The 26,373-nt window shown below is 45.5% G+C and overlaps 1 protein-coding gene across 2 annotated transcripts in view; it reads right to left on the reverse strand.

The window, feature by feature from the left end:
* Positions 1 to 26,373, reverse strand: part of ascc3 (activating signal cointegrator 1 complex subunit 3) — a 186,751-nt gene that overhangs the window by 91,654 nt on the left and 68,724 nt on the right. For both annotated transcript variants that reach the window (XM_046302709.1, XM_046302708.1), the window contains exons 12-14: positions 15,122 to 15,286; positions 3,551 to 3,727; positions 3,070 to 3,141 (exon numbers count right to left, since the gene is read on the reverse strand). In XM_046302709.1, the coding sequence (XP_046158665.1) occupies positions 3,070 to 3,141; positions 3,551 to 3,727; positions 15,122 to 15,286 (414 nt within the window). The remainder of the gene's footprint in view (positions 1 to 3,069; positions 3,142 to 3,550; positions 3,728 to 15,121; positions 15,287 to 26,373) is intronic.

Genomic DNA, 26,373 nt, shown 5'->3' on the forward strand with positions numbered 1-26,373 from the left:
GCAGATACTTCTCTCCTGCTGTACTGTATGAGAACAGAAGAAGGTCATGGTGCCATTTTAATCTTTTGTTAAAAGGACAGAGAAGGGCTGTCATTTTCCTATTACACTCAGTTTGCCCTTGTAAAACAGTCAATACCACGGACAAAACAATCAATAACAGAAATACAAGACAGTTATGAGATGGAGGCAAAGGACTCTCCCTCCCTCCCTCCCTCCCTCCCTACCTACTTCCCCCTTGTATTTTAAGGACACTATAAAGGGACTAGAGAGAAGAGGGAGGGAGAGAGAATATGAGAGACAGTGGGAGAGGAGATAAGAGATAGCATGTTAATATCCATGTGTGCGTGTGTGTGTGTCTGTGTGTTTGAGTACAGGCCTGAAGGGTATGTTTCCTTCCTCTGTCTTTGTACCAGTCACAGAGGGAGCCTCATAACAGATAATGTGCCACCATTGATTTCGGTTCTGCTGCAGAGCTCAGAAGTGTTATCCCTCCTCTGTCACTGTATCATAATGTAATGTATCATAATGTAATGTAATCCGGGTGGCGCAGTGGTCTAGGGCATTGCATCGCAGTGCTAGCTGTGCCACCAGAAACTCTGGGTTCGAGCCCAGGCTCTGTCGCAGCTGGCCGCGACCGGGAGGTCCATGGGGCGACGCACAATTGGCCTAGCATCGTCCGGGTTAGGGAGGGCTTGGCCGGTAGTAATGTAATGTATGTAATGTATCCCAATGTAATGTATCCTAATGTAATGTATCATAATGTAATGTAATGTATCATAATGTAATGTAATGTATCCTAATGTAATGTATCATAATGTAATGTAATGTATCATAATGAGTCTCAGAAAATGTCACTGTACCCGCCGATCAGTTTACCCACCTAATATTTTTTACCACTACGTCACTACCAAACATTCACTGGACCCACACACACAGAGAAATAGAGCTTTGGAAGGGGGATTAAAATGTATATTCCAGTAAGTATAGTTTGTCCAATAGCAGCAGTCAAATGAGTTTGTGAGACAGGAGAGCCACCAAAGCTGTGCTGAATATGTTGTAGCACATTTTACATGATGCATTATGATTAGAGGTCGACCGATTAATCGGAATGGCCAATTAATTAGGGACGATTTTCATTTTTTTGAGGGCGGCTCCGATTTGCCGATTTTTTTATTTGATTTAATATTATTATTATTATTTTATACCTTTTATTTAACTAGGCAAGTCAGTTAAGAACAGATACTTATTTTCAATGACTGCCTAGGAACGGTGGGTTAACTGCCTTGTTCAGAGGCAGAACGACAGATTTTCACCTTGTCAGCTCGGGGAACCAATCTTGCAACCTTGCAGTTAACTAGTCCAACACAATAAAGACCTGCCTCTCTCTCGTTGCACTCCACAAGGACTGTTACGTGAATGCAGTAAGCCAAGGTAAGTTGCAAGCTAGGATTAAACTTATCCTATAAAAAACAATCAATCATAATCACTAGTTAACTACACATGGTTGATGATATTACTAGATATTATCTAGCATGTCCTGAATTGCATATAATCTGACTGAGCATACAAGCATACAAGTATTTAAGTATCTGACTGAGCGGTGGAAGGCAGAAGCAGGCGCGTAAACATGAATTAAAACAGCACTTTCGTGCGATTTGCCAGCAGCTCTTCGTTGTGCATCAAGCATTGCGCTGTTTATGACTTCAAGCCTATCAACTCCCAAGATGAGGCTGGTGTAACCGAAGTGAAATGGCTAGCTAGTTAGCTAGTCGTGCTAATAGCGTTTCAAACTTCAATCGCTCTGAGCCTTGGGGTGGTTGTTTCCCTTCCTCCAATAATTGGTATCGGCGTTGAAAAATCATAATCGGTCGACCTCTAATTATGATGCATTACAAGCTCAAAACATTTTGAAATGTCAGCTTGAAACTTATTTTCTTTCTCTTCAAGTATAATGTGTCATCATTCAGCCATGTTGAAGGCAGCAGCAGCAGGGCCTAGCTGGATAGTTTCATCTCCTCAGCACAGTGACTTAAGAAATTACAGAATGTCTGGGGTTTGGAAATGACTTGCGGCAGCAACGCCAGATGAAGTGAAACATTCTCTTAATGTGATGCTGTACATCACACACACACACACACACACACACACACACACACACACACACACACACACACACACACACACACACACACACACACACACACACACACACACACACACACACACACGATATGTCAATGTTATATCATCAAACATTCTATTGTATTAATAAGCCTCAAGTTAAAACTCTTTCTGCAGGGTTACCTATACTAAGCAGGGGTTAGCACAGATTGAGCAGCGTAGCCTAGCCTGGCGTTTCTTCCATCCCCTCGCTGTGGGCCCACTGCAGCAAACTGTTATTTATTGAAGCTGTTTTATCAGTGCAGAGCTGTGAGGAGGGAAGCGTCCACGGTAACTGCTGGTTTGAGAGCTTATTAAAGTTCCGTCTGCCGGGCTGAAACCCCAGCACAGGAGGGCCAGGGGGCTTCATCCAGACAATTCCATCTATCACCCTCCCAGATTAAATTAATATATGTCACAGCCATTTCTGACAATTTAATATGGAGCCTAGACAGATGCTCCCTATTGGAGAGTTTTGGCTTCAGGGCTGTGACCCACAGACAGAAAGATGACATCACATCTAGACTCGCCGACTGTGAGACTGAAAACACAAACCAGATTTTCCAATTCAGATACCAGAACCTGGTACAGTATTTCAGATCCTTTTAAAAACATGTATTGACTGCAGGCAAACTGTGTGTAGATTCATTTACTTGTGCACTGTGTGTGTTTGAATGAAACAATGTGTACACACACACAAGTGTTGGTACGTGTGTAGGTGTGTGAGTATATGTTAAGGGGATACAGACAGAACCAGCAGGTTGGACTGGGAACTCAACACACAGCGTAGATGGGGCTAAGTGGAAATGGATGAATCCACAACTCTGGAAGCTGGGGTAGTGAGTCAGCTGGGGGCTGGAGAGGGAGACAGACTAACACACACATACAGTACAGTACAGAGAGCCTTACCTGATGTCCATTTCTGATCTGCTCCAGAACCTTCTCATAGCAAACCTCCTCCATATCATGAAGCTGCTGGATCTGAGAGAAACACATATTAGCTGTGTTAGAACGGTTTAAGAGCATTGGCCGAGTAAACGAAAGGTCGCTAGTTCGAATCAAACCTGCCATTCTGCCCTTGAGCAAGGCAGTTACCTCCCGACAACAACTGCTATCCGGGTACCGATGACACGGACATCGATTAAGGCAGCCCCGCCCCCCACTTCTCTGATTCAGAGGGGTTGGGTTAAATGAAGAAAACACATTTCAGTTGAATGCATTCAGTTGAGCAACTCACTAGGTATCCCCTTTCCCCTACGTTTGACCAGGTCAAATGATTCAGAAGAACGTGGTAAAACAAAACTCCTGGCCCTGCTAAAGACACATGAGTTCTGGCAGTATGGTCAGCTTGATGCGTGTTAGCAGTGTGTGTGTGTGTCTATGTGGTCACCTTGTTGGTGGACTTGATGCCGACGAAGCTCTGTCCGAGGGGCACGGGTCTGAAGCGGCTGTCGAAGTAGAAGAGTCCGATGTAGGGGTTGACGTGGAGGAAGGAGGCTACGTCCAGGTAGTTGGGCAGCGTGGCCGACAGACCCAGGATACGGATCATACTCTGGGTTGACTCCACCTGGAATAAACCCACACCAAGGTCACACCATGATGACGTACTCTGAATGGACATCTTACAGCACAGTCCCAGGATGACGACATCACAATGCGACTGGACTTCACCAGTCATGACACAGTGATTTCAGTAGGTGATTTGGATCCAACCTGGATGCTTCCCTACACCAGTCTCCTCGACAGGGAAGAAGTGAGAGAAGTGCTGTCTTACACGAGAGGTGGGCTACGTGCAAACACTTCATAGAGAGAAAGACCGTGTAGGTTTGTCTGTGTGTGTGGGAGAGAGAATGCGAATGGGAGAGAAAGAAAGCGAGTGCGAGAGAACAGAGATGCAGACAGAGAGCAGCGAGGGAGAGAGAACAGATAGATGCGGACAGAGAGCAGCGAGGGAGAGAGAACAGATAGATGCAGACAGAGAGCAGCGAGGGAGAGAACAGATAGATGCAGACAGAGAGCAGCGAGGGAGAGAACAGATAGAGAGACAGATAGATGCAGACAGAGAGCAGCGAGGGAGAGAGAACAGATAGATGCAGACAGAGAGCAGCGAGGGAGAGAACAGATAGATGCAGACAGAGAGCAGCGAGGGAGAGAACAGATAGATGCAGACAGAGAGCAGCGAGGAGAGAACAGATAGATGCAGACAGAGAGCAGCGAGGGAGAGAACAGATAGATGCAGACAGAGAGCAGCGAGGGAGAGAACAGATAGATGCAGACAGAGAGCAGCGAGGGAGAGAACAGATAGATGCAGACAGAGAGCAGCAAGGGAGAGAGAACAGATAGATGCAGACAGAGAGCAGCGAGGGAGAGAGAACAGATAGATGCAGACAGAGAGCAGCGAGGGAGAGAGAACAGATAGATGCAGACAGAGAGCAGCGAGGGAGAGAGAACAGATAGATGCAGACAGAGAGCAGCGAGAGAGAGAACAGATAGATGCAGACAGAGAGCAGCAAGGGAGAGAGAGAACAGATAGATGCAGACAGAGAGCAGCGAGGGAGAGAACAGATAGATGCAGACAGAGAGAAGAGAGAACAGATAGATGCAGACAGAGAGCAGCGAGGGAGAGAACAGATAGATGCAGACAGAGAGAAGAGAGAACAGATAGATGCAGACAGAGAGCAGCGAGGGAGAGAGAACAGATAGATGCAGACAGAGAGCAGCGAGGGAGAGAGAACAGATAGATGCAGACAGAGTGCAGCGAGGGAGAGAACAGATAGATGCAGAGAGAGAACAGATACAGTGGGGCAAAAAAGTATTTAGTCAGCCACCAATTGTGCAAGTTCTCCCACTTAAAAAGATGAGAGAGGCCTGTAATTTTCATCATAGGCACACTTCAACTATGACAGACGAAATGAGAAAGAAAAATCCAGAAAATCGCATTGTAGGATTTTTTATGAATTTATTTGCAAATTATGGTGGGAAATAAGTATTTGGTCAATAACAAAAGTTTATCTCAATACTTGTTAAATACCCTTTGTTGGCAATGACAGAGGTCAAACGTTTTCTGTAAGGTTTTCACACACTGCTGCTGGTATTTTGACCCATTCCATCATGCAGTGATGTTTTGGGGCTGTTGCTGGGCAACACGGACTTTCAACTGCCTCCAAAGATTTTCTATGGGGTTGAGATCTGGAGACTGGCTAGGCCACTCCAGGACCTTGAAATGCTTCTTACGAAGCAACTCCTTTGTTGCCCGGGCGGTGTGTTTGGCATCATTGTCATACTGAAAGACCCAGCCACGTTTCATCTTCAATGGCCTTGCAGATGGAAGCAGGTTTTCACTCAAAATCTCACGATACATTGCCCCATTCATTCTTTCCTTTACACGGATCAGTCGTCCTGGTCCCTTTGCAGAAAAACAGCCCCAAAGTATGATGTTTCCACCCCCATGCTTCACAGTAGGTATGGTGTTCTTTGCATGCAACTCAGTATTCTTTGTCCTCCAAACACGACGAGTTGAGTTTTTACCAAAGAGTTATATTTTGGTTTCATCTGACCATATGACATTCTCCCAATCTTCTTCTGGATCATCCAAATGCTCTCTAGCAAACTTCAGACGGGCCTGGACATGAACTGGCTTAAGCAGGGGGACACGTCTGGCACTGCAGGATTTGAGTCCCTGGCGGCGTAGTGTGTTTCTGATGGTAGGCTTTGTTACTTTGGTCCCAGCTCTCTGCAGGTCATTCACGAGATCCCCCCGTGTGGTTCTGGAATTTTTGCTTGTGATCATTTTGACCCCACGGGGTGAGATCTTGCGTGGAGCCCCAGATCGAGGGAGATTATCAGTGGTCTTGTATGTCTTCCATTTCCTAATAATTGCTCCCACAGTTGATTTCTTCAAACCAAGCTGCTTACCTATTGCAGATTCAGTCTTCCCAGCCTGGTGCAGGTCTACAATTTTGTTTCTGGTGTCCTTTAACAGCTCTTTGGTCTTGGCCATAGTGGAGTTTGGAGTGTCACGGTTTAAGGTTGTGGACAGGTCTCTTTTATACTGATAACAAGTTCAAACAGGTGCCATTAATACAGGTAACGAGTGGAGGACAGAGGAGCCTCAAAGAAGAAGTTACAGGTCTATGAGAGCCAGAAATCTTGCTTGTTTGCAGGTGACCAAATACTTATTTTCCACCATAATTTGCAAATAAAGTCATTAAAAATCCTACAATGTGATTTTCTGGATTTTGTTTTCTCATTTTGTCTGTCATAGTTGAAGTGTACCTATGATGGAAATTACAGGCCTCTCTCATCGTTTTAAGTGGGAGAACTTGCACAATTGGTGGCTGACTAAATACTTTTTTGCCCCACTGTAGATGCAGACAGAGAGCAGCGAGGGAGAGAGAACAGGTAGATGCAGACAGAGAGCAGCGAGGGAGAGAACAGGTAGATGCGGACAGAGAGCAGCGAGGGAGAGAACAGATAGATGCAGACAGAGAGCAGCGAGGGAGAGAACAGATAGATGCAGACAGAGAGCAGCGAGGGAGAGAACAGATAGATGCAGACAGAGAGCAGCGAGGGAGAGAACAGATAGATGCAGACAGAGAGAAGAGAGAACAGATAGATGCAGACAGAGAGCAGCGAGGGAGAGAACAGATAGATGCAGACAGAGAGCAGCGAGGGAGAGAACAGATAGATGCAGACAGAGAGAAGAGAGAACAGATAGATGCAGACAGAGAGCAGCGAGGGAGAGAACAGATAGATGAAGACAGAGAGAAGAGAGAACAGATAGATGCAGACAGAGAGCAGCGAGGGAGAGAACAGATAGATGAAGACAGAGAGAAGAGAGAACAGATAGATGCAGACAGAGGGCAGCGAGAGAGAGAACAGACAGATGCAGACAGAGAGCAGCAAGGGAGAGAACAGATAGATGCAGACAGAGAGCAGCAAGGGAGAGAAAACAGATAGATGCAGACAGAGGGAAGCGAGGGAGAGAGAACAGATAGATGCAGACAGAGAGAAGAGAGAACAGATAGATGCAGACAGAGAGCAGCGAGGGAGAGAACAGATAGATGCAGACAGAGAGCAGCGAGGAGAGAACAGATAGATGCAGACAGAGAGCAGCGAGGGAGAGAACAGATAGATGCAGACAGAGAGCAGCGAGGGAGAGAACAGATAGATGCAGACAGAGAGCAGCGAGGGAGAGAACAGATAGATGCAGACAGAGAGCAGCGAGGAGAGAACAGATAGATGCAGACAGAGAGCAGCGAGGGAGAGAACAGATAGATGAAGACAGAGAGAAGAGAGAACAGATAGATGCAGACAGAGAGCAGCGAGGGAGAGAACAGATAGATGCAGACAGAGAGCAGCGAGGGAGAGAACAGATAGATGCAGACAGAGAGCAGCAAGGGAGAGAGAACAGATAGATGCAGACAGAGGGAAGCGAGGGAGAGAACAGATAGATGCAGACAGAGAGCAGCGAGGAAGAGAGAACAGATAGATGCGGACAGAGAGCAGCGAGGGAGAGAACAGATAGATGCAGACAGAGAGCAGCGAGGAAGAGAAAACAGATAGATGCAGACAGAGAGCAGCGAGGGGAGAGAACAGATAGATGCAGACAGAGAGCAGCGAGGAGAGAGAACAGATAGATGCAGACAGAGAGCAGCGAGGGAGAGAACAGATAGATGCAGACAGAGAGAAGAGAGAACAGATAGATGCAGACAGAGAGCAGCGAGGGAGAGAACAGATAGATGCAGACAGAGAGAAGAGAGAACAGATAGATGCAGACAGATGCAGACAGAGAGCAGATAGATGCAGACAGAGAGAGAGAGAACAGATAGATGCAGACAGAGAGCAGCGAGGGAGAGAACAGATAGATGCAGACAGAGCAGCAAGGGAGAGAGAACAGATATATGCGGACAGAGAGCAGCGAGGGAGAGAACAGATAGATGCAGACAGAGAGCAGCAAGGGAGAGAACAGATAGATGCAGACAGAGAGCAGCAAGGGAGAGAAAACAGATAGACGCAGACAGGGGAAGCGAGGGAGAGAGAACAGATAGATGCAGACAGAGAGCAGCGAGGAAGAGAGAACAGATAGATGCAGACAGAGAGCAGCGAGGGAGAGAACAGATAGATGCAGACAGAGAGAAGAGAGAACAGATAGATGCAGACAGAGAGCAGCGAGGGAGAGAACAGATAGATGCAGACAGAGAGCAGCAAGGGAGAGAACAGATAGATGCAGACAGAGAGCAGCGAGGGAGAGAGAACAGATAGATGCAGACAGAGAGCAGCGAGGGAGAGAACAGATAGATGCAGACAGAGAGCAGCGAAGGAGAGAACAGATAGATGCAGACAGAGAGAGCAAGGGAGAGAGAACAGATAGATGCAGACAGAGAGCAGCGAGAGAGAGAACAGATAGATGCAGACAGAGAGCAGCGAAGAGAGAACAGATAGATGCAGACAGAGAGCAGCGAGGAGAGAACAGATAGATGCAGACAGAGAGCAGCGAGAGAGAACAGATAGATGCAGACAGAGAGCAGCGAGGGAGAGAACAGATAGATGCAGACAGAGAGCAGCGAGGGAGAGAGAACAGATAGATGCAGACAGAGAGCAGCGAGGGAGAGAACAGGTAGATGCGGACAGAGAGCAGCGAAGGAGAGAACAGATAGATGCAGACAGAGAGCAGCAAGGGAGAGAGAACAGATATATGCGGACAGAGAGCAGCGAGGGAGAGAACAGATAGATGCAGACAGAGAGGAGAGAGAACAGATAGATGCAGACAGAGAGCAGCGAGGGAGAGAGAACAGATAGATGCAGACAGAGAGCAGCGAGGGAGAGAACAGATAGATGCAGACAGAGAGCAGCGAGGGAGAGAACAGATAGATGCAGACAGAGAGCAGCGAGGGAGAGAACAGATAGATGCAGACAGAGAGAAGAGAGAACAGATAGATGCAGACAGAGAGCAGCAAGGGAGAGAGAACAGATAGATGCGGACAGAGAGCAGCGAGGGAGAGAGAACAGATAGATGCAGACAGAGAGCAGCGAGGGAGAGAACAGATAGATGCAGACAGAGAGCAGCGAGGGAGAGAGAACAGATAGATGCAGACAGAGAGCAGCGAGGGAGAGAACAGATAGATGCAGACAGAGAGAAGAGAGAACAGATAGATGCAGACAGAGAGCAGCAAGGGAGAGAGAACAGATAGATGCAGACAGAGAGCAGCGAGGGAGAGAGAACAGATAGATGCAGACAGAGAGCAGCGAGGGAGAGAGAACAGATAGATGCAGACAGAGAGCAGCGAGGGAGAGAACAGATAGATGCAGACAGAGAGCAGCGAGGGAGAGAACAGATAGATGCAGACAGAGAGCAGCAAGGGAGAGAGAACAGATAGATGCAGACAGAGAGCAGCGAGGGAGAGAACAGATAGATGCAGACAGAGAGAAGAGAGAACAGATAGATGCAGACAGAGAGCAGCGAGAGAGAGAACAGACAGATGCAGACAGAGAGCAGCGAGGGAGAGAGAACAGATAGATGCAGACAGAGAGCAGCGAGGGAGAGAGAACAGATAGATGCAGACAGAGAGCAGCGAGGGAGAGAGAACAGATAGATGCAGACAGAGAGGCAAAGGGAGAGAGAACAGATAGATGCAGACAGAGAGCAGTTCTGGGAGAGAAAGATAGATGCAGACAGAGGCAGCTGTAAGGGAGAGAACAGATAGATGCAGACAGAGTGAGCAAGGGAGAGAGAACAGAAAATCCGGACAGAGAGCATTGAGGAGAGAACAGATGAGATGCAGAAGATTATGGTGGGAACAGATAGATGCAGACAAAGTTTATCTCAATACTTGTTAAATACCCGCAGGGAGAGGTCAAACAGATAGATGCAGACACAGAGAAGCGTCCTGGGAGAGCCCATTCCATCATGCAGTGATGTTTGAGGGCAGATAGATGCAAGCGAGGGAGAGAGAACAGATAGATGCAGACAGAGAGCAGCGAGGGAGAGAGAACAGATAGATGCAGACAGATTTTCTAGCGAGGGAGAGAGAACAGATAGATGCAGACAGAGAGAAGCGAGGGAGAGAACAGATAGATGCAGACAGAGAGAAGTTTGGGAGAGAACAGATAGATGCAGACAGAGAGAAGCAATGGGAGATGAGAACAGATAGATGCAGACAGAGAGCAGCGAGGGAGAGAGAACAGATAGATGCAGACAGAGAGAAGCGTCCTGGAGAGAGAACAGATAGATGCAGACAGACCCCCAAGCGAGGAGAGAGAACAGATAGATGCAGACAGAGAGAAGCGAGGGAGAGAGAACAGATAGATGCAGACAGAGAGCAGCGAGGGAGAGAGAACAGATAGATGCAGACAGAGAGCAGCGAGGGAGAGAGAACAGATAGATGCAGACAGAGAGCAGCGAGGGAGAGAGAACAGATAGATGCAGACAGAGAGAAGCGAGGGAGAGAGAACAGATAGATGCAGACAGAGAGCAGCGAGGGAGAGAGAACAGATAGATGCAGACAGAGAGCAGCGAGGGAGAGAGAACAGATAGATGCAGACAGAGAGAAGCGAGGGAGAGAGAACAGATAGATGCAGACAGAGAGAAGCGAGGGAGAGAGAACAGATAGATGCAGACAGAGAGCAGCGAGGGAGAGAGAACAGATAGATGCAGACAGAGAGCAGCGAGGAGAGAGAACAGATAGATGCAGACAGAGAGCAGCGAGGGAGAGAGAACAGATAGATGCAGACAGAGAGAAGCGAGGGAGAGAGAACAGATAGATGCAGACAGAGAGAAGCGAGGGAGAGAGAACAGATAGATGCAGACAGAGAGCAGCGAGGGAGAGAGCGTGAGTGTATGTGTGAGAGGCCCATCTCCTTGCCTCCTGAGGTGAGTGTGACAGGGAAGATTGGTAAAGCTTTTAATGTGATGCAGTACCCGTCTATACCCTCTATCAAGATAGGGCCCAGCCAATCCCTGGCAGCCGATAGTCCTGGCCCGGACCAGCCTAACACACACACAGCACTGTGTCAGCACAGTGGTAACAAAGCGGCCCATACTGTAGATACACATTATGTACATTAACAGTGCCCAAGTCAGCCTGGTTGAGTGGATAGTGGCCTTCTTACACACACCATTTCTCCATTACTCTGACTTAATGGGCTCTAGAGGGCGGCTGCTTTCCCTGAGCTTTGTCCCAGACAGTCTATTCAGTGTTTCAGCAATACCAACACATTACATGATCAGCGATAGTTCATTATACAGTATTCAACACTTCTGCATCTATGATACTTTACCAAAGAGCCATCCACACTAATGCCTCCAGTGATGAACGGGTTTTAAAATGCAGGTAATAACCAAATGTTTATCTCCGGAGCAATATAAAGCCTAGGGTGAGTCTGCCTGACGACGGGAGAAAATTAAATAAACTAAAACTTTGACAAGCAAAACATCACGTGATAACTGCTTCAGTGATCATCCTATATTTACATAAAGAGAAAGGAGGAAAATAAAACATCCTTTAGAGCCTCGACTTAATTTAGAGGCAGAGAACTCCATATTCATGAGGTTAAAAGATATGAACTTAAGCACCCTGTTCCTCCTGTGTCAGGAGCACCAGCCGTGGTTCCTCCAGCAGAAAACACTAACAATTAGGTTAGCCTGTCAGGTGTAGCGGTAATTGGACAGGAGGGATGTGTGTGTGCGCGTGTGAGAGTTTGTGTGGGTGTGTGTAGTTAGGGTTTGGGGTCCTTCAACTCCTGGAGTATTGTGGGTAGGAATGGATGCTAAGTATGTCGACTTCCAAAAAAAGAAGAAAAAAAAACGCAATTACTAAACATCTTTGGGAGGGAGAAAGACTCCGGTTTCTTATGTGTGTATATTTGTGGGTTCAGTTGAGGAGGAATAAGATATGGTGGATTTCTCTACTGTGGCCTGAGCGCATTTCTCCAATGGTTTATAGGTCCATCTAAGCTTGTCATTTCTCAATAAAGATACAGTCTGGTTGTTCCATGTACTCCTGTGTGTTCTGGATCAAAGTTACCGCAACTTCGATGGTTAACCTAAATATTGATATGATCATATATGAGATATGATTTGTGGGTTATGACTGTGGCCTGAAGACTTGTAGAGCAGACCACAGCTTTAGGGTTACTGGACCCCCACAGACTTCCCTGGAAGGCTCTACAACAGAGCCCAGTGTCTGCAGTGCTGTCTGTGCTCTGACTGATTTGTCTCTTCTTGGAAACCAGAGAACTAAAGACCCTGTCCTTCTCCTTCGGAGAACTCTTGTGTTGTTTCCTCTCTACCTCGTCATGTTTAATTGATGAGGTGGACTCCTTTTTGTACTTCCAGAGGCGACAATCTTGCTTACTGTGCACCAATCAATAATTCACAGTGTCTTAAAGACACCTTCCAATGTGCTGTTGACTGTTGGCTCCAGTACGGCACAAACACCTTAATTACAAACGCTGGCTGGAGAAACACAGGAAAGGCATTTCTGCTGTGCTACTCAGGACGGTTGGATCCATCTGGGATTGTATGTGCAAAAAAACTCAACACACTGCCTCTGAGGTACCTGCCTGTGTATAGGCCAAATGAACAGTCATAATGCATTATAAGACATGTTATATGCCTTCATAACAGCCCACGGCTCCGTGACAAACGCTAGTTATAGTGTTTCTAACACCCTAGACAAATGCGAAGAGACAGACAAAGAGGCAGCAGTGTGCGGTCGAGGAGAGTCTCTAGGTAGGGGTGTGGCCTCACAGGACACTCCCTCAGCCCTTCTCCAGCGATAGCAGCTAGAGCTGCACATGAATAGGCTGTGAACGGAGTCAACAGTGGTCAGACGTACAGACTGCTTTTCAATTACCTGGCGGTTAACCTTACCCACCCAGAGGTCCCCGACGTCACAGCACACTAAAATAAATAAATAAATAAAAAGCAGCAATATATCCTGTCAGTATCCTTCTCTCAGTCTCTCCCCTCTCTGATCGGTCTCTTTCGCCATTTTGCTCTCAACACTCCTCTCTTTCATCTCCAACTTTTATGTCTATCATCAATATTTTAACATTCATATTGGTATATTGATGTGTGTGTGTGTGTGTTTGCCCATGGAAAAAAAAATCATTCCAATCCCTCGTCACCTAGGAGACCGTGAAAATTCCTACCATGCATCTCTCTATCCCCGCTCCATTTATTCATTTCCTCCCTGGCTGGGATTGACACCTGACGCAGGCTCGTCACAATGGAACACGGTTGTGGGACACTCCGGAACGATGGCTCCCATTTCCCAGGCTGTGTAAATTTGCATAATCACTCTAATATCCCAAACGGCCGGGCTGATCCCTCGCAGGACGCTGTCAATCATCATAAGAGGGAATCAGGCATCCCACTCAGACGCAGAAACACAAAGCACAGGCAGCACAGCCCACAGACAGACAGGCTAACTAAAGCTAAATCACTGACTCTGACTGAGGTAAACACACAGCTCCACAAACCAAGACTAGACAAAACCCTTACAATGTTTAACAATGACAGAAACCTGATATGGTTGAATGAGAATGACTGTGTTGTACTAATATTAATATGAATGTCCTTGTGCATAATGTTCACCATGGTGAGGAGACCCTAGTGTAATGATAGAGGGAGGGACTGACCTGTCGGAGTGGGCTGACCACCAGGCTAGTGTGGTGAGAGGGGACAAGGGGGGGACAGGGTAGGATAAGGGCTGGGACCAGGGCTCTAAAGTGCAACCATTTTGGTAAGGAGACCATGACCATTTTGGTCGCATATGCTCAAAAATATTTTGCTGTACGACCTGGAATTTTATTTTGGGGGCACCAGTAAGACTGCAAAACCATGTGATCACCCAGAATAATTGTTATGATTCGGCTTCGCTGTGCCGCTGCCTCGGAGTGCCATAATCGCCAGCCCAGAGAGCAAATCAAGTGCACCTATAGGCCTACAGCTGGCCAATCAAATGGCTCAGATTACGGTGTCTGCAGTCGATGCCCAGCTAAATTGATACTGTGAGATTTTAAAACAATGGACTAGAGAGCAAAGTCAGTTCACGTTTACAGTTTTATTCAACACTGTAACCACTTTTTATTGAACACTTTTATACACCATTAAATGAGCTTCTCCCTTCTTCCACTCGCATTTCAACCAGCACTGCAGCTGCAATGGATGAGCAGCAAAGCGTATCGAAATGCTTGCATTGTTATTATTGGCAACTTGTGTCTATTTTTATATGGAGGAATATTTCACTTCCACTGGTCATAGGAGTAACATGAATTTGAGCATGAGACTCGAGTTTCACCATCAGCTGGATGACGTCCCTTTTTGGTCACAGTCAGTCTCAGCGGAGAGAGGGAGAGCAGAGGGATGGTGAGAGGCGGACCCTCTGCTGCGCGCCCCCCCCCGCTGAAACTGACCATCACTCCAGTGAAATAAATAAAAAAGCACATTATTAAAATGTATGCTCACTCAGCTGGGCGTCACAAGTAATACAACAACTGATCTAGAACCGGTGTGATCATAAACCATACGTTTTGAAATACTTAAATCATCTGAGAAGAACAACATTGGCAGGTCAATTCCAGCATAGCCAATATGCAGTGATAATGTATTGGGCCTATAGCCTACTGCACAAACCTCATTTCTACAGTACTGTTTTTAATAGGTTATTGTTGGATAGGTTACTGTTTAAGTAAGGTTAAATATATATATATAATAATTGACAATAAACTAAGTCTTTAAAGGGTTATAGTTTCTAGCCACACCATGTGCTTCAAAAGTAGATATAATTAATATATGCCCAATACAGGCTTTATCTCAAATCAATTTAAAAATCTGCTTTTCTGGTGTTCCTACATTTTATTTTGTGCTACTAACTTTTAAAGTTGGGAGCACCAGTGCTACCAATATATATTTATATTTTTTAGAGACTTATGCTGAGACAAGAGAGGGACTAACCTGTCGTAGTGTCCTGGCCACCAGGCTCTCCAGAACTGGTCCTCTGTCCTCGTGTAGCAGATGCACCTCGTCCAGGATGAGGAGCTTTACAATCTGGGACAGGGCCACGTCCCCAACGCTCTTCCTGGTCACCACGTCCCACTTCTCAGGGGTGGTCACCAGCATCTGGAAAATCAGATGGACACACACAGTCAGTGACAGACAGACTTGATTTGTGGGTCGATCCAGAAGCACCTGTTCAGCCCCATATACTCCAAATCCATAACATATTTAGGTCAAGGAGTTCTTCATTACCATCAGACCAGGGTCCTGTGTTTAACAAGGGGACAGAGTTCTTCCTGTCCAGGTCACGTGATCAAGGAAAACACTGGGCCCTACTCGCATCATATACACCACCTGCAACCAGAGCACTCTATCCATCATCTGTGTTATCAGTTCACCCCTCTATCCTCTACACATCCCTCACTCCTCCCTTGTCATCTTCTTAATCATCATCTCACCTGTTCCCGTTTAAAACCCGGACCCTTTGGGCCCTTCAGAACCATCGTTCTAGTGCAATTAAGCGTCTGACGATAGAAAAATAGAACAATGAATAATGAATGGTGTGCGAGCTGTTTGCCAACCCATCGGTGTGTGTGTGTGTGTGTGTGTGTGTGTGTGTGTGTGTGTGTGTGTGTGTGTGTGTGTGTGTGTGTGTGTGTGTGTGTGTGTGTGTGTGTGTGTGTGTGTGTGTGTGTGTGGAAATTCCTAGACACTTTTTATAAAATCAGTTCATTAGACTCTAGTTTTCATTTAAATCCATCTGGCTAGCCATTACAGACTGGCGCTCCTTCCTTGCAGAGACAAAACGGCCACACACACACACATTGCCATTAGAGACTGGCACGGTGCTAGCAGAGAGGAGAGAAGTGGCTGTCTTAATTAGGCTACAGGTTCATCTAAATGAAAGCTCTGGCTTCCAAACCAACAACTAGCAGGCCACAGTGCTTTCTTTAATTACACAACAAAAACAATGACAAGACGCCATTTGACTTAACAGGAAACCCTCATTATTTTCCTTGCATTGTTTTTAATAACATTGATATTTACCTCGTTATTTATTTCTATGACTGGCTGCTAAGTGTTTTACATTTATGGTTGGAGACACTCCCACGGATTGATTTCAGTGCTTCAAAAACTCTCCCCTAGATAAATCACAATATTTGTGAATATGCCACGCTGGTGAAATAGAAGAGAGTGCAGTCCTGGAACACAATGGGGTTAATAAAGACCTGTGTCAAAGTGGGTTTCCATTATAGAACATTTACAATTACTAGAATGGACATCCACATTCAAATCAACGTTCCATGATGATCACGTAGAAATAGTGTCCTAGAACTGTTCTGATGTGAAAGTTGCAGCTCATCTGTGGTGGTCAGACCCAGCCATATGATAATGAGTGGGGCTCGACCCAACGTGCACCCAGTGGACGAGAACAATTCTGGAACACATGGAGCGGTTTTCTTGAACACGGATTAAGCCTAGCCCTGAAAAAAATCATACTGAATGGAGAATCTCCATTGAAAGAGCATTTTAGTCTAGGACTAAGCCTAATGTGTGTCTGAGAACCCGACCCAATATTTCTATGTGATGTGACTCAGCCCCAGCTCCATGTTAATGAGGGGGGCTCTACCCAGGCAGCTCTACCCAGCGTGGTAACAGTGATGTGTGCAGCCATGTGGAACCCGGGGGCATGGTGAGGTCTTCCCATACTACCACTTATCTACTAATTACCTGTCTGACGGTCTGTCTACCTTTCTCTGACGGTCTGTCTGGCGGTCTGTCTGGCGGTCTTGCGTGTGTGCCTTTCTGTATGTCTGTCTGTGGAGCAGAGCACCAGGGGGCCACTCTGTCATTAAGTTAATATTTACTCTCTGGACTGAGGGAGAGGGACTAGGAGAACCAGCACGCCCACTGCTCATTCACCCACCCACCCGCACACTGGCATGTCTGCCAGCCAGCAGCCACTCCAAGCAAATCTACTGTTACCATAGTAACTATCAGTGCCACAGAGAGAGAGGGGGTTTGCGAGGAGGGAAAGGTAAGAGGGTAGAATTGTTTCACTGCTTTCATACTGTAAGTGAACGACTAATAGCTTGTCCAGGCTACAAATGTATCCAACTGTGTTTGTGTGTGCACACATCCACTGCGTGTTTTTGATGGGAGTTGTGACAATAGCAGTGACATAGCAGACACAGAAATCAAATCGATGTTTATTTGTTGCGTACACGGACCAGCAGATGTTAAAGCAGCTGCAGGGAAATGCTTGTGTTTCTAGCTCCAGCAGTACAACACTACTACAAGGAATGCATGTACGGAAGTAGTTATGTAGGAGGAGCTATGTACATATAAAGTAAGTCCTTAATTAGCTTCATTTCTCACAGATCAAATTGCAACAGAATAATATTGCTGGAATGCTAATCTTCTCTGTATCGAACTACAGCAATAACTTCACACATATATGCAAACAGTGAGTGAGTGAGTGAGTGAGTGAGTGAGTGAGTGAGTGAGTGAGTGAGTGAGTGAGTGAGTGAGTGAGTGAGTGAGTGAGTGAGTGAGTGAGTGAGTGAGTGAGTGACTGAGTGAGTGACTGAGTGAGTGACTGAGTGAGTGACTGAGTGAGAGAGAGAGAGAAAGGTCTGTTAGAAAGTTGTTTCAGATAACAAAAATGTATGAGGATACATTTTTTTAAATCCTCCTTATTTACCCTGAGGTCTCTAGAGAGCTAACTTTATAGTACCTAGTGAACTTTAATGGAGTTGTTATTGGAGTTTTAATACACTTACTCCACACTAGCAGAAACAGGTAATTTCATGAAATTGTATTTCATCCAAAGCTCTACAGTCTGGGTAGATAGAGAAGCAAGGCTGGTTTGTGGGAGTATGTAGGGGGTAAGGATAATATTGTTGAGCCTCTGCCAGTCCCATCCTCATTAAAAGTGGGTGTGTGCCCTCTCTCTCACAAGGAAACAAATGCACGTACACACACATGCACGGACACACACACGCAGACACACACCTCCAGATGAACTGGTATTGACCTAATTTCTCAAGATTCACATCTCCCTCTCCCCTCTATCTCTCTCTCTCTGTCTGTCTCCCTCTGCTTTCATCTCTCTATCCTTAAGTACCAGGAGGTTTATGAACCTCTAAAGTCTGAGCTTTACTATCCTCTTTTGGATTTGCTAGATATGCTTGTTCTTGGCAACCTTTTCAGCCTAGTCCTTCCTCTCTCTGTTTACCTCTCACCCCCTCCATCGGTGAAGGGCTCACTAGATGGGAAGGAGTTTAGCCTACATCCTTCACTCTACCCTCCTTTTTGTTTCACAAATCCCATTCATCCTCTTTCTACTTCCTGTTCACACACGCAAAGTTGACTCACACATACAGTAAAACGCTCTGAGGAAAATAATAATGAAAATATACACTTAATGAAATGAATATAAAACAAAGTGAAGTAGTGGGAAATATGAATGATTTTACCATTGACAGAATACACACCTGGTTAACAGAGCTATTAACAAATGCATTCGAGACAAGAACAAACTCATTTACAGGCCACTCACTGAGGCAAACAACCTAATTGGTTGATTTGCTGGGGAGCTGTTACAATTGGATATCGGATTGGACAATTGATTCATCATTTTAATTGAAAGAAATCATCTGATTGCCACTTCTTATGCTCGTAGTGACATAACCAATCTAACAACAACAATATATTCAACTTCATTTTGTGAGTGGCAAGTTTTTCCTGACCACAGACACATTTCAAATATGAGTTAGTCTCTACTCATGTCAATCACATTTTCAATATATCCAGCCATCTTGTTAATTGGAGAGAACAGAGTAGTCTTTGTATCCATAACTAGCATAGGGCTCTTAGTTGAACACTTTGAAATGGGAGAGCACTTTACATGAGTTTGACTAAAGTACTGCTGGGTTATGTTGAAAGCATCACCTCTCCCTCCCCCCGCGCTAAAATACAAGCACCACCTTCAAAGGCACAAATACAGTGGACAATAAACAGGATATGAATTTGGTATTTCACAGTACAACTATCTGTAGTCACCATGGCAACTACAAATAAGGCTACTGAGAACAAGGAATCAGGAAAATGAAGAGGGGGTGAGTATAGACGAGGGAGAGAGAGATCAGATATGGAGACCCAGAGAACACACACGCGCCTCCTGAGAGAATGGAGCTGTCTAAGTGTTTTTTTGGGACGCTTATGTCCTAACAGTTAATAACAAATTTGAAAAATATGTATATATATATATAATTTGTTATTCATTTTCTGAATGGAAAAACACTAAGTATAAAACTTAATAGATTACAAACAGATAAAGTATGTAGAAAAGATAATGGACCTATATATTTTTGATAATATAAACTTTGAGAACTAAGATCAAAATAAAAGCTAGACAATCAGGAGAATTGCAAAAACAATGAATTTAGCAGTATTCATTTTATTAGGTCTGAGCAAAAGAACACAGCATTAACCATGAGAAAATGTAATAGAATTGCAGGAAATTAGCAAAATGTCTCAGCTCAATTGCAGAATATGTAGAATCGCAGGAAATTTGCTTTAAAAACGGCAAAATAAATTCTCAGCTGCATGGAAAAATGTGTAGAATTGCAGTAAATTGACTTTAAAATGCTAACATTTCTTTACAGTTCCAAGGGGGCCTCTAATATTTTCTCGGCCAACCGTGCTCATTGCCACGCCCCCTGCCATGCCAACCACCTAAGCCCCTTTTTGATCCAGAAAAAGCCCTGCGTCTGACCTGTGAGTGACCCTGCATGACTGTCTAGTGTGAGAAACTCTGTGGTTGTGCTGGCTTCTCTATGGCTTATCAGTTCTATCAGTAGCTACAGTATGTTGCAGTGAAGGAACAGTCCTTTTATAAAGCCTGACAGAGAATTAAGTACAGGAAGACACCAAAGAGAGAGATAAGGAACTGCACTAGTCTCCAACATAAAGCAGGAGGGACACTATCATCATTGGAGTGTGTGTGTGTGTGTGTGTGTGTGTGTGTGTGTGTGTGTGTGTGTGTGTGTGTGTGTGGTGCCTGAGCGCATGCCTTCGAATGTATCGCCAATTCTTGCTTTTATGACTTTTATTTTCAACTAAGGAGAGCAACCATTATCTATACTGCAGTTCTGTACGTTGCTGTGTGATTCATGGACACAATATTGTCACCTACTCTTCACTGCAGAATTACAGATGTATGACTGGAGTCTGTGTTGTGACCTGAACCTAACTGAGCCCAAAGTGCAGTGTGAGGAGATCCGCTGTAACACACTGTTATTGGTCCTGTGGATCTCTGTCCCAGACACTGGTATTGGCCCTGTGGATCTCTGTCCCAGACACTGGTATTGGCCGTGTGGATCTCTGTCCCAGACACTGGTATTGGCCGTGTGTATCTCTGTCCCAGACACTTGTACTGTGGTCTGTCCCAGACACTTGTACTGGCCGTGTGGATCTCTGTCCCAGACACTTGTACTGGCCGTGTGGATCTCTGTCCCAGACACTGTATTGGCCGTGTGGATCTCTGTCCCAGACACTTGTACTGGCCTGTGGATCTCTGTCCCAGACACTTGTACTGGCCGTGTGGATCTCTGTCCCAGACACTGGTATTGGCCATGTGGATCTCTGTCCCAGACACGGGCACTGGTCCCAGACACGGGCATTGGCCCTGTGGATCTCTCCCAGACACGGGTCTGTGGAGACACGGGCATTGGCCCTGTGGATCTCTGTCCCAGACACGGGCATTGGCCCTGTGGATCTCTGTCCCAGACACGGGCATTGGCCCTGTGGATCTCTGTCCCAGACACGGGCATTGGCCCTGTGGATCTCTGTCCCAGACACGGGCATTGGCCCTGTGGATCTCTGTCCCAGACACGGGCATTGGCCCTGTGGATCTCTGTCCAAGACACGGGCATTGGCCCTGTGGATCTCTGTCAAGACACGGGCATTGGCCCTGTGGATCTCTGTCCCAGACACGGGCATTGGCCCTGTGGATCTCTGTCCCAGATAGTCTAGTGCTGATGTGATCTCCCTCTGCTGTGTAAACCCTGCTACTCTATAACAGCCATAAGCTGCTATGACAGATACCCTTTTCACACTACTGAGCCTATCGAGCCAAACCAAGCCAAGTTGTACTGGGCTAGCCTGTTTACGTACCATAGTTACTATAATGGACAATGTAAAGAAAGAGATCTGAGCCAGAACAGTATAGTTGGGGTTGGCACTATAGTCTGTGTGTGTGTGTGTGTGTCTGTGGTTGGCACTACAGTGAGTACGGTTACATGCTAGGGATGGGCATGAGTACTCGAACGGACGTCAAAACTCAATCTTTAACAAGAGATTAACATATCCCCACCCCAATACTGTAAAACGTACTTTGCTAAGATAATCCGTTTACCTGACAGGTTTTAATTGATTTTACTGAACCTTTATTTAACTTCGAAAGTCAGTCAAGAACAAATTCTTATTTACAATGACGGCCTACCAAGAGGCAAAATGCCTCCTGCAGGGACAGGGGCTAAAAATAAAATTAAAAATAGGACAAAACAAACATCATGACAAGAGACACCACAACACTACATAAAGAGAGACCTAAGACGACAACACAGCATGACAGTGTGGCATATCAAGAAGATGATTAAAAAGCATGATCATTACACAGGTGCACCTTGTGCTGGGGACTTTCCTAGTTAAATAAAAGGTTAAAATAAAAAAATATAAAAAGAAAAGCCACTCTAAAATGTGCAGTTTTGTCACACAACACAATGCCACAGATGTCAAGTTGAGGGAGCGTGCAATTGGCATGCTGACTGCAGGAATGTCCACCAGAACTGTTGTCAGTTAATTTAATGTTTTGGCACCTACAGGAGAGCTCTTCTTTATCTACACCCATTCAGCATCATTCACACCCTCTTAAGCTTTAGCCCCACCCATCTCCTTAAAGGTTGAGCTGAGCATTCTGTCCTAAAAACAGCAGTCAAGCACCCAAGCTAATTGGCTAACATTGGCTACCTTGCTAGCTACTTCCAGATGCGAGAACAGCTCACTGACCATTTTACTCGCCCTAGCAGAGCGGGTTAGGTTGTTTATATGTTATCTGACACCGCCCATATTCAACGGGTGTTGAGCGCTCTGGCACACTCAGACGAGAGTGACTGAAATCGTAGTAGATAGACGTGGCTGGTAAATTCGCTCTGGCTATCATCAGTTGTCGCAGTGACATTCTATTGAAATGGTTACTTGCACAGTGGGGTCTTTTGTTAAGACATTTAGCTAGCTAGGTAGACAATGAACCATAATCCCAACTCATGACTTTACTACCCGGCATGAATCTGCAGGTAGCTAACCAACCAGGTTCAATGTTAGCTAGCTATCATTAGGCTATAACTAGCAAAGCAAATGGCTCTGAGATACAATTAATAAGAACATACAGATAACATTAGCTAGCTAGCTAACAGCACACTTTAACTTGAAATGAAAACAACTTTGCCAAATTAGAAATATGTAATATCTGAAAATGTAGCTAGCTAGACTATCTTACCAGTATACATAATTGGTGGACGCTACTCCTCGTCACAGATGCCATGGTTGCCCAATACTTTGAAGATGTAATCCAGAGATAGGTGTTTTCTCCATCTCCTTAGCAATCATGCTCCATTTCCACTGATTTCAAAACTTGGTCCCCCAGAAAGAGGAGAGCAACATTTTTTTCAGTTCTACTACATGATACACTCAATCTCAGCAAATCATGGCTAGCTGGAAAGTTGCTGTATTTTGTCTGTGGCTAAACCAACTAGGCTAGTAACTTAGCAATTGTATTCGTATTTACAGATGACATTGCACCCCCCCATTCAACTCACCCAAGCCTTTCCCATTTCTCCTTCTCCCAAATCCAGTCAGCTGATGTTCTGAAAGAGCTGCAAAATCTGGACCCCTACAAATCAGCCGGGCTAGACAATCTGGACCTTTCTTTCTAAAAATGATCTGCCGAAATTGTTGCCACTCCTATTACTAGCCTGTTCAACCTCTCGTGTCGTCTGAGATTCCCAAAGATTGGAAAGCAGCTGCGGTCATCCCCCTCTTCATAATAATAATATAATAATATATGCCATTTAGCAGACGCTTTTATCCAAAGAGACTTACAGTCATGTGTGCATACATTCTACGTATGGGTGGTCCCGGGGATTGAACCCACTACCCTGGCTTTACAAGCGCCATGCTCTACCAACTGAGCTACAGAAGGACCAAAGGGGGGGGGGGGGGCACTCTTGACCCAAACTGCTACAGACCTATATCTATCCTACCCTGCCTTTAAGGTTTTCGAAAGCCAAGTCAACAAACAGATTACCGACCATTTTGAATCCCACCATACCTTCTCCGCTATGCAATCTGGTTTCAGAGCTGTTCATGGATGCACCTCAGCCACGGTCAAGGTCCTAAACGATATCTTAACCGCCATCGATAAAAGGCTTTCGACTGTCAATCACCACATCCTCACCGGCAGACTCGACAGCCTTGGTTTGTCAAATGATTGCCTAGCCTGGTTCACCAACTACTTCTCTGATAGAGTTCAGTGTGTCAAATCGGAGGGTCTGTTGTCCGGGCCTCTGGCAGTCTCTATGGGAGTTCCACAGGGTTCAATTCTTGGACCGACTCTCTTCTCTGTATACATCAATGATGTCGCTCTTGCTGCTGGTGAGTCTCTGATCCATCTCTACGCAGACGACACCATTCTGTATACTTCTGGCCCTTCTTTGGACACTGTGTTAACAACCCTCCAGACGAGCTTCAATGCAATACAACTCTCCTTCCATGGCCTCCAATTGCTCTTAAATACAAGTAAAACTAAATGCATCCTCTTCAACCAATCGCTGCCTGCACCTTCCCGCCTGTCCAACATCTGGACGGTTCTGACTTAGAAAATGTGGACAACTACAAATACCTAGGTGTGTGGTTAGACTGCAAACTCTCCTTCCAGACTCACATCAAACATTTCCAATCCAAAGTTAAATCTAGAATTTGCTTCCTATTTCGCAACAAAGCATCCTTCACTCATGCTGCCAAAAATACCCTTGTAAAACTGACCATCCTACCGATCCTCATCTTCGGCGATGTCATTTACAAAATAGCCTCCAATACCCTACTCAATAAATTGGATGCAGTCTATCACAGTGCCATCTGTTTTGTCACAAAAGCCCCATATACTACCCACCACTGCGACCTGTATGCTCTCGTTGGCTGGCCCTCGCTTCATACTCATCGCCAAACCCACTGGCTCCAGGTCATCTACAAGACCCTGCTAGGTAAAGTCCCCCCTTATCTCAGCTTGCTGGTCACCATAGCAGTACCCACCTGTAGCACTCGCTCCAGCAGGTATATCTCTCTGGTCACCCCCAAAACCAATTCTTCCTTTAGCCGCCTCTCCTTCCAGTTCTCTGCTGCCAATGACTGGAACGAACTACAAAAATCTCTGAATCCGGAAACACATATCTCCCTCACTAGCTTTAAGCACCACCTGTCAGAGCAGCTCACAGATTACTGCACATGTACATAGCCCATCTATAATTTAGCCCAAACAACTACCTCTTTCCATACTGTATTTATTTATTTTGCTCCTTTGCACCCCATTATTTCTCTCTACCTTGCACATTCTCCCACTGCAAATCAACCATTCCAGTGTTTTACTTGCTATTTTGTATTTACTTCGCCACCATGGCGTTTTTTTGTTGCCTTTACCTCCCTTATATCACCTCACTTGCTCACATTGTATATAGACTTACTGTATTATTGACTGTATTTTTGTTTTACTCCATGTGTAACTCTGTGTTGTTGTGTTTGTCGAACTGCTTTGCTTTATCTTGGCCAGGTCGCAATTGTAAATGAAAACTTGTTCTCAACTTGGTTTAAATAAAGGTGAAATAAATAAATAAATTAGAAAAGAAAAGAAATAAAAAATACATGTTTGATATTAAAGAAGATGAAAATCCACATTTCGGAAGGCATTTCTGTCAAAAAACTCATTTTGATTAAAAAGAGTTTATATTCAAATGGTATTGGCTGCGACATACTCCTAGTTTCCTGAAACGAGTCACATGTGTATTCCCAGTCATGTGAAATCCATAGATAATGGATTAATGCATTTATTTCAATTGACTGATTTCCTTATTTGAACTGTAACTCATTAAAATCTTATTGCGTTTATAATTTTGTTCAGTGTATGTGGTCTAAGTTTTATTTTTAAGACAACTTTAATTTGCTTTGCCTCTAGTTTTCCATTTGAACATGAGCATTTGTGGGGCACAACAAAAAAGAAACCACGCTAAAAGCATCAATCAGTTCTCCCTAAATTCCCATTCCCCTCCGTGCCTCACTCACTCAATTGCGTTGCGACCGCTCCCTCTACACACGCATGCTGAGTGTACAGAAATAAATGCCTATAAATACAGATATAACTGATGGGATACACAAGCTACATTCCATGCCAAATTGTCCCAGCCATAACCGTGGCAGCAGGAAGAATGAAGTCCTTCACAATAGTATGGGGCTTGCCTGTCCTAGCCACTCAGTAGCTCACAATTAGTATGGGGCTTGCCTGTCCTAGCCACTCAGTAGCTCACAATAGTATGGGGCTTGCCTGTCCTAGCCACTCAGTAGCTCACAATAGTATTGGGTTGCCTGTCCTAGCCACTCAGTAGCTCACAATAGTATGGGGCTTGCCTGTCCTAGCCACTCAGTAGCTCACAATAGTATGGGGCTTGCCTGTCCTAGCCACTCAGTAGCTCACAATAGTATGGGGCTTGCCTGTCCTAGCCACTCAGTAGCTCACAATAGTATGGGGCTTGCCTGTCCTAGCCACTCAGTAGCTCACAATAGTATGGGGCTTGCCTGTCCTAGCCACTCAGTAGCTCACAATAGTATGGGGCTTGCCTGTCCTAGCCACTCAGTAGCTCACAATAGTATGGGGCTTGCCTGTCCTAGCCACTCAGTAGCTCACAATAGTATGGGGCTTGCCTGTCCTAGCCACTCAGTAGCTCACAATAGTATGGGGCTTGCCTGTCCTAGCCACTCAGTAGCTCACAATAGTATGGGGCTTGCCTGTCCTAGCCACTCAGTAGCTCACAATAGTATGGGGCTTGCCTGTCCTAGCCACTCAGTAGCTCACAATAGTATGGGGCTTGCCTGTCCTA

The sequence above is a fragment of the Oncorhynchus gorbuscha genome, linkage group LG15 (genome assembly GCF_021184085.1).
Source record: "Oncorhynchus gorbuscha isolate QuinsamMale2020 ecotype Even-year linkage group LG15, OgorEven_v1.0, whole genome shotgun sequence".
NCBI classification, from domain to species: domain Eukaryota; kingdom Metazoa; phylum Chordata; class Actinopteri; order Salmoniformes; family Salmonidae; genus Oncorhynchus; species Oncorhynchus gorbuscha.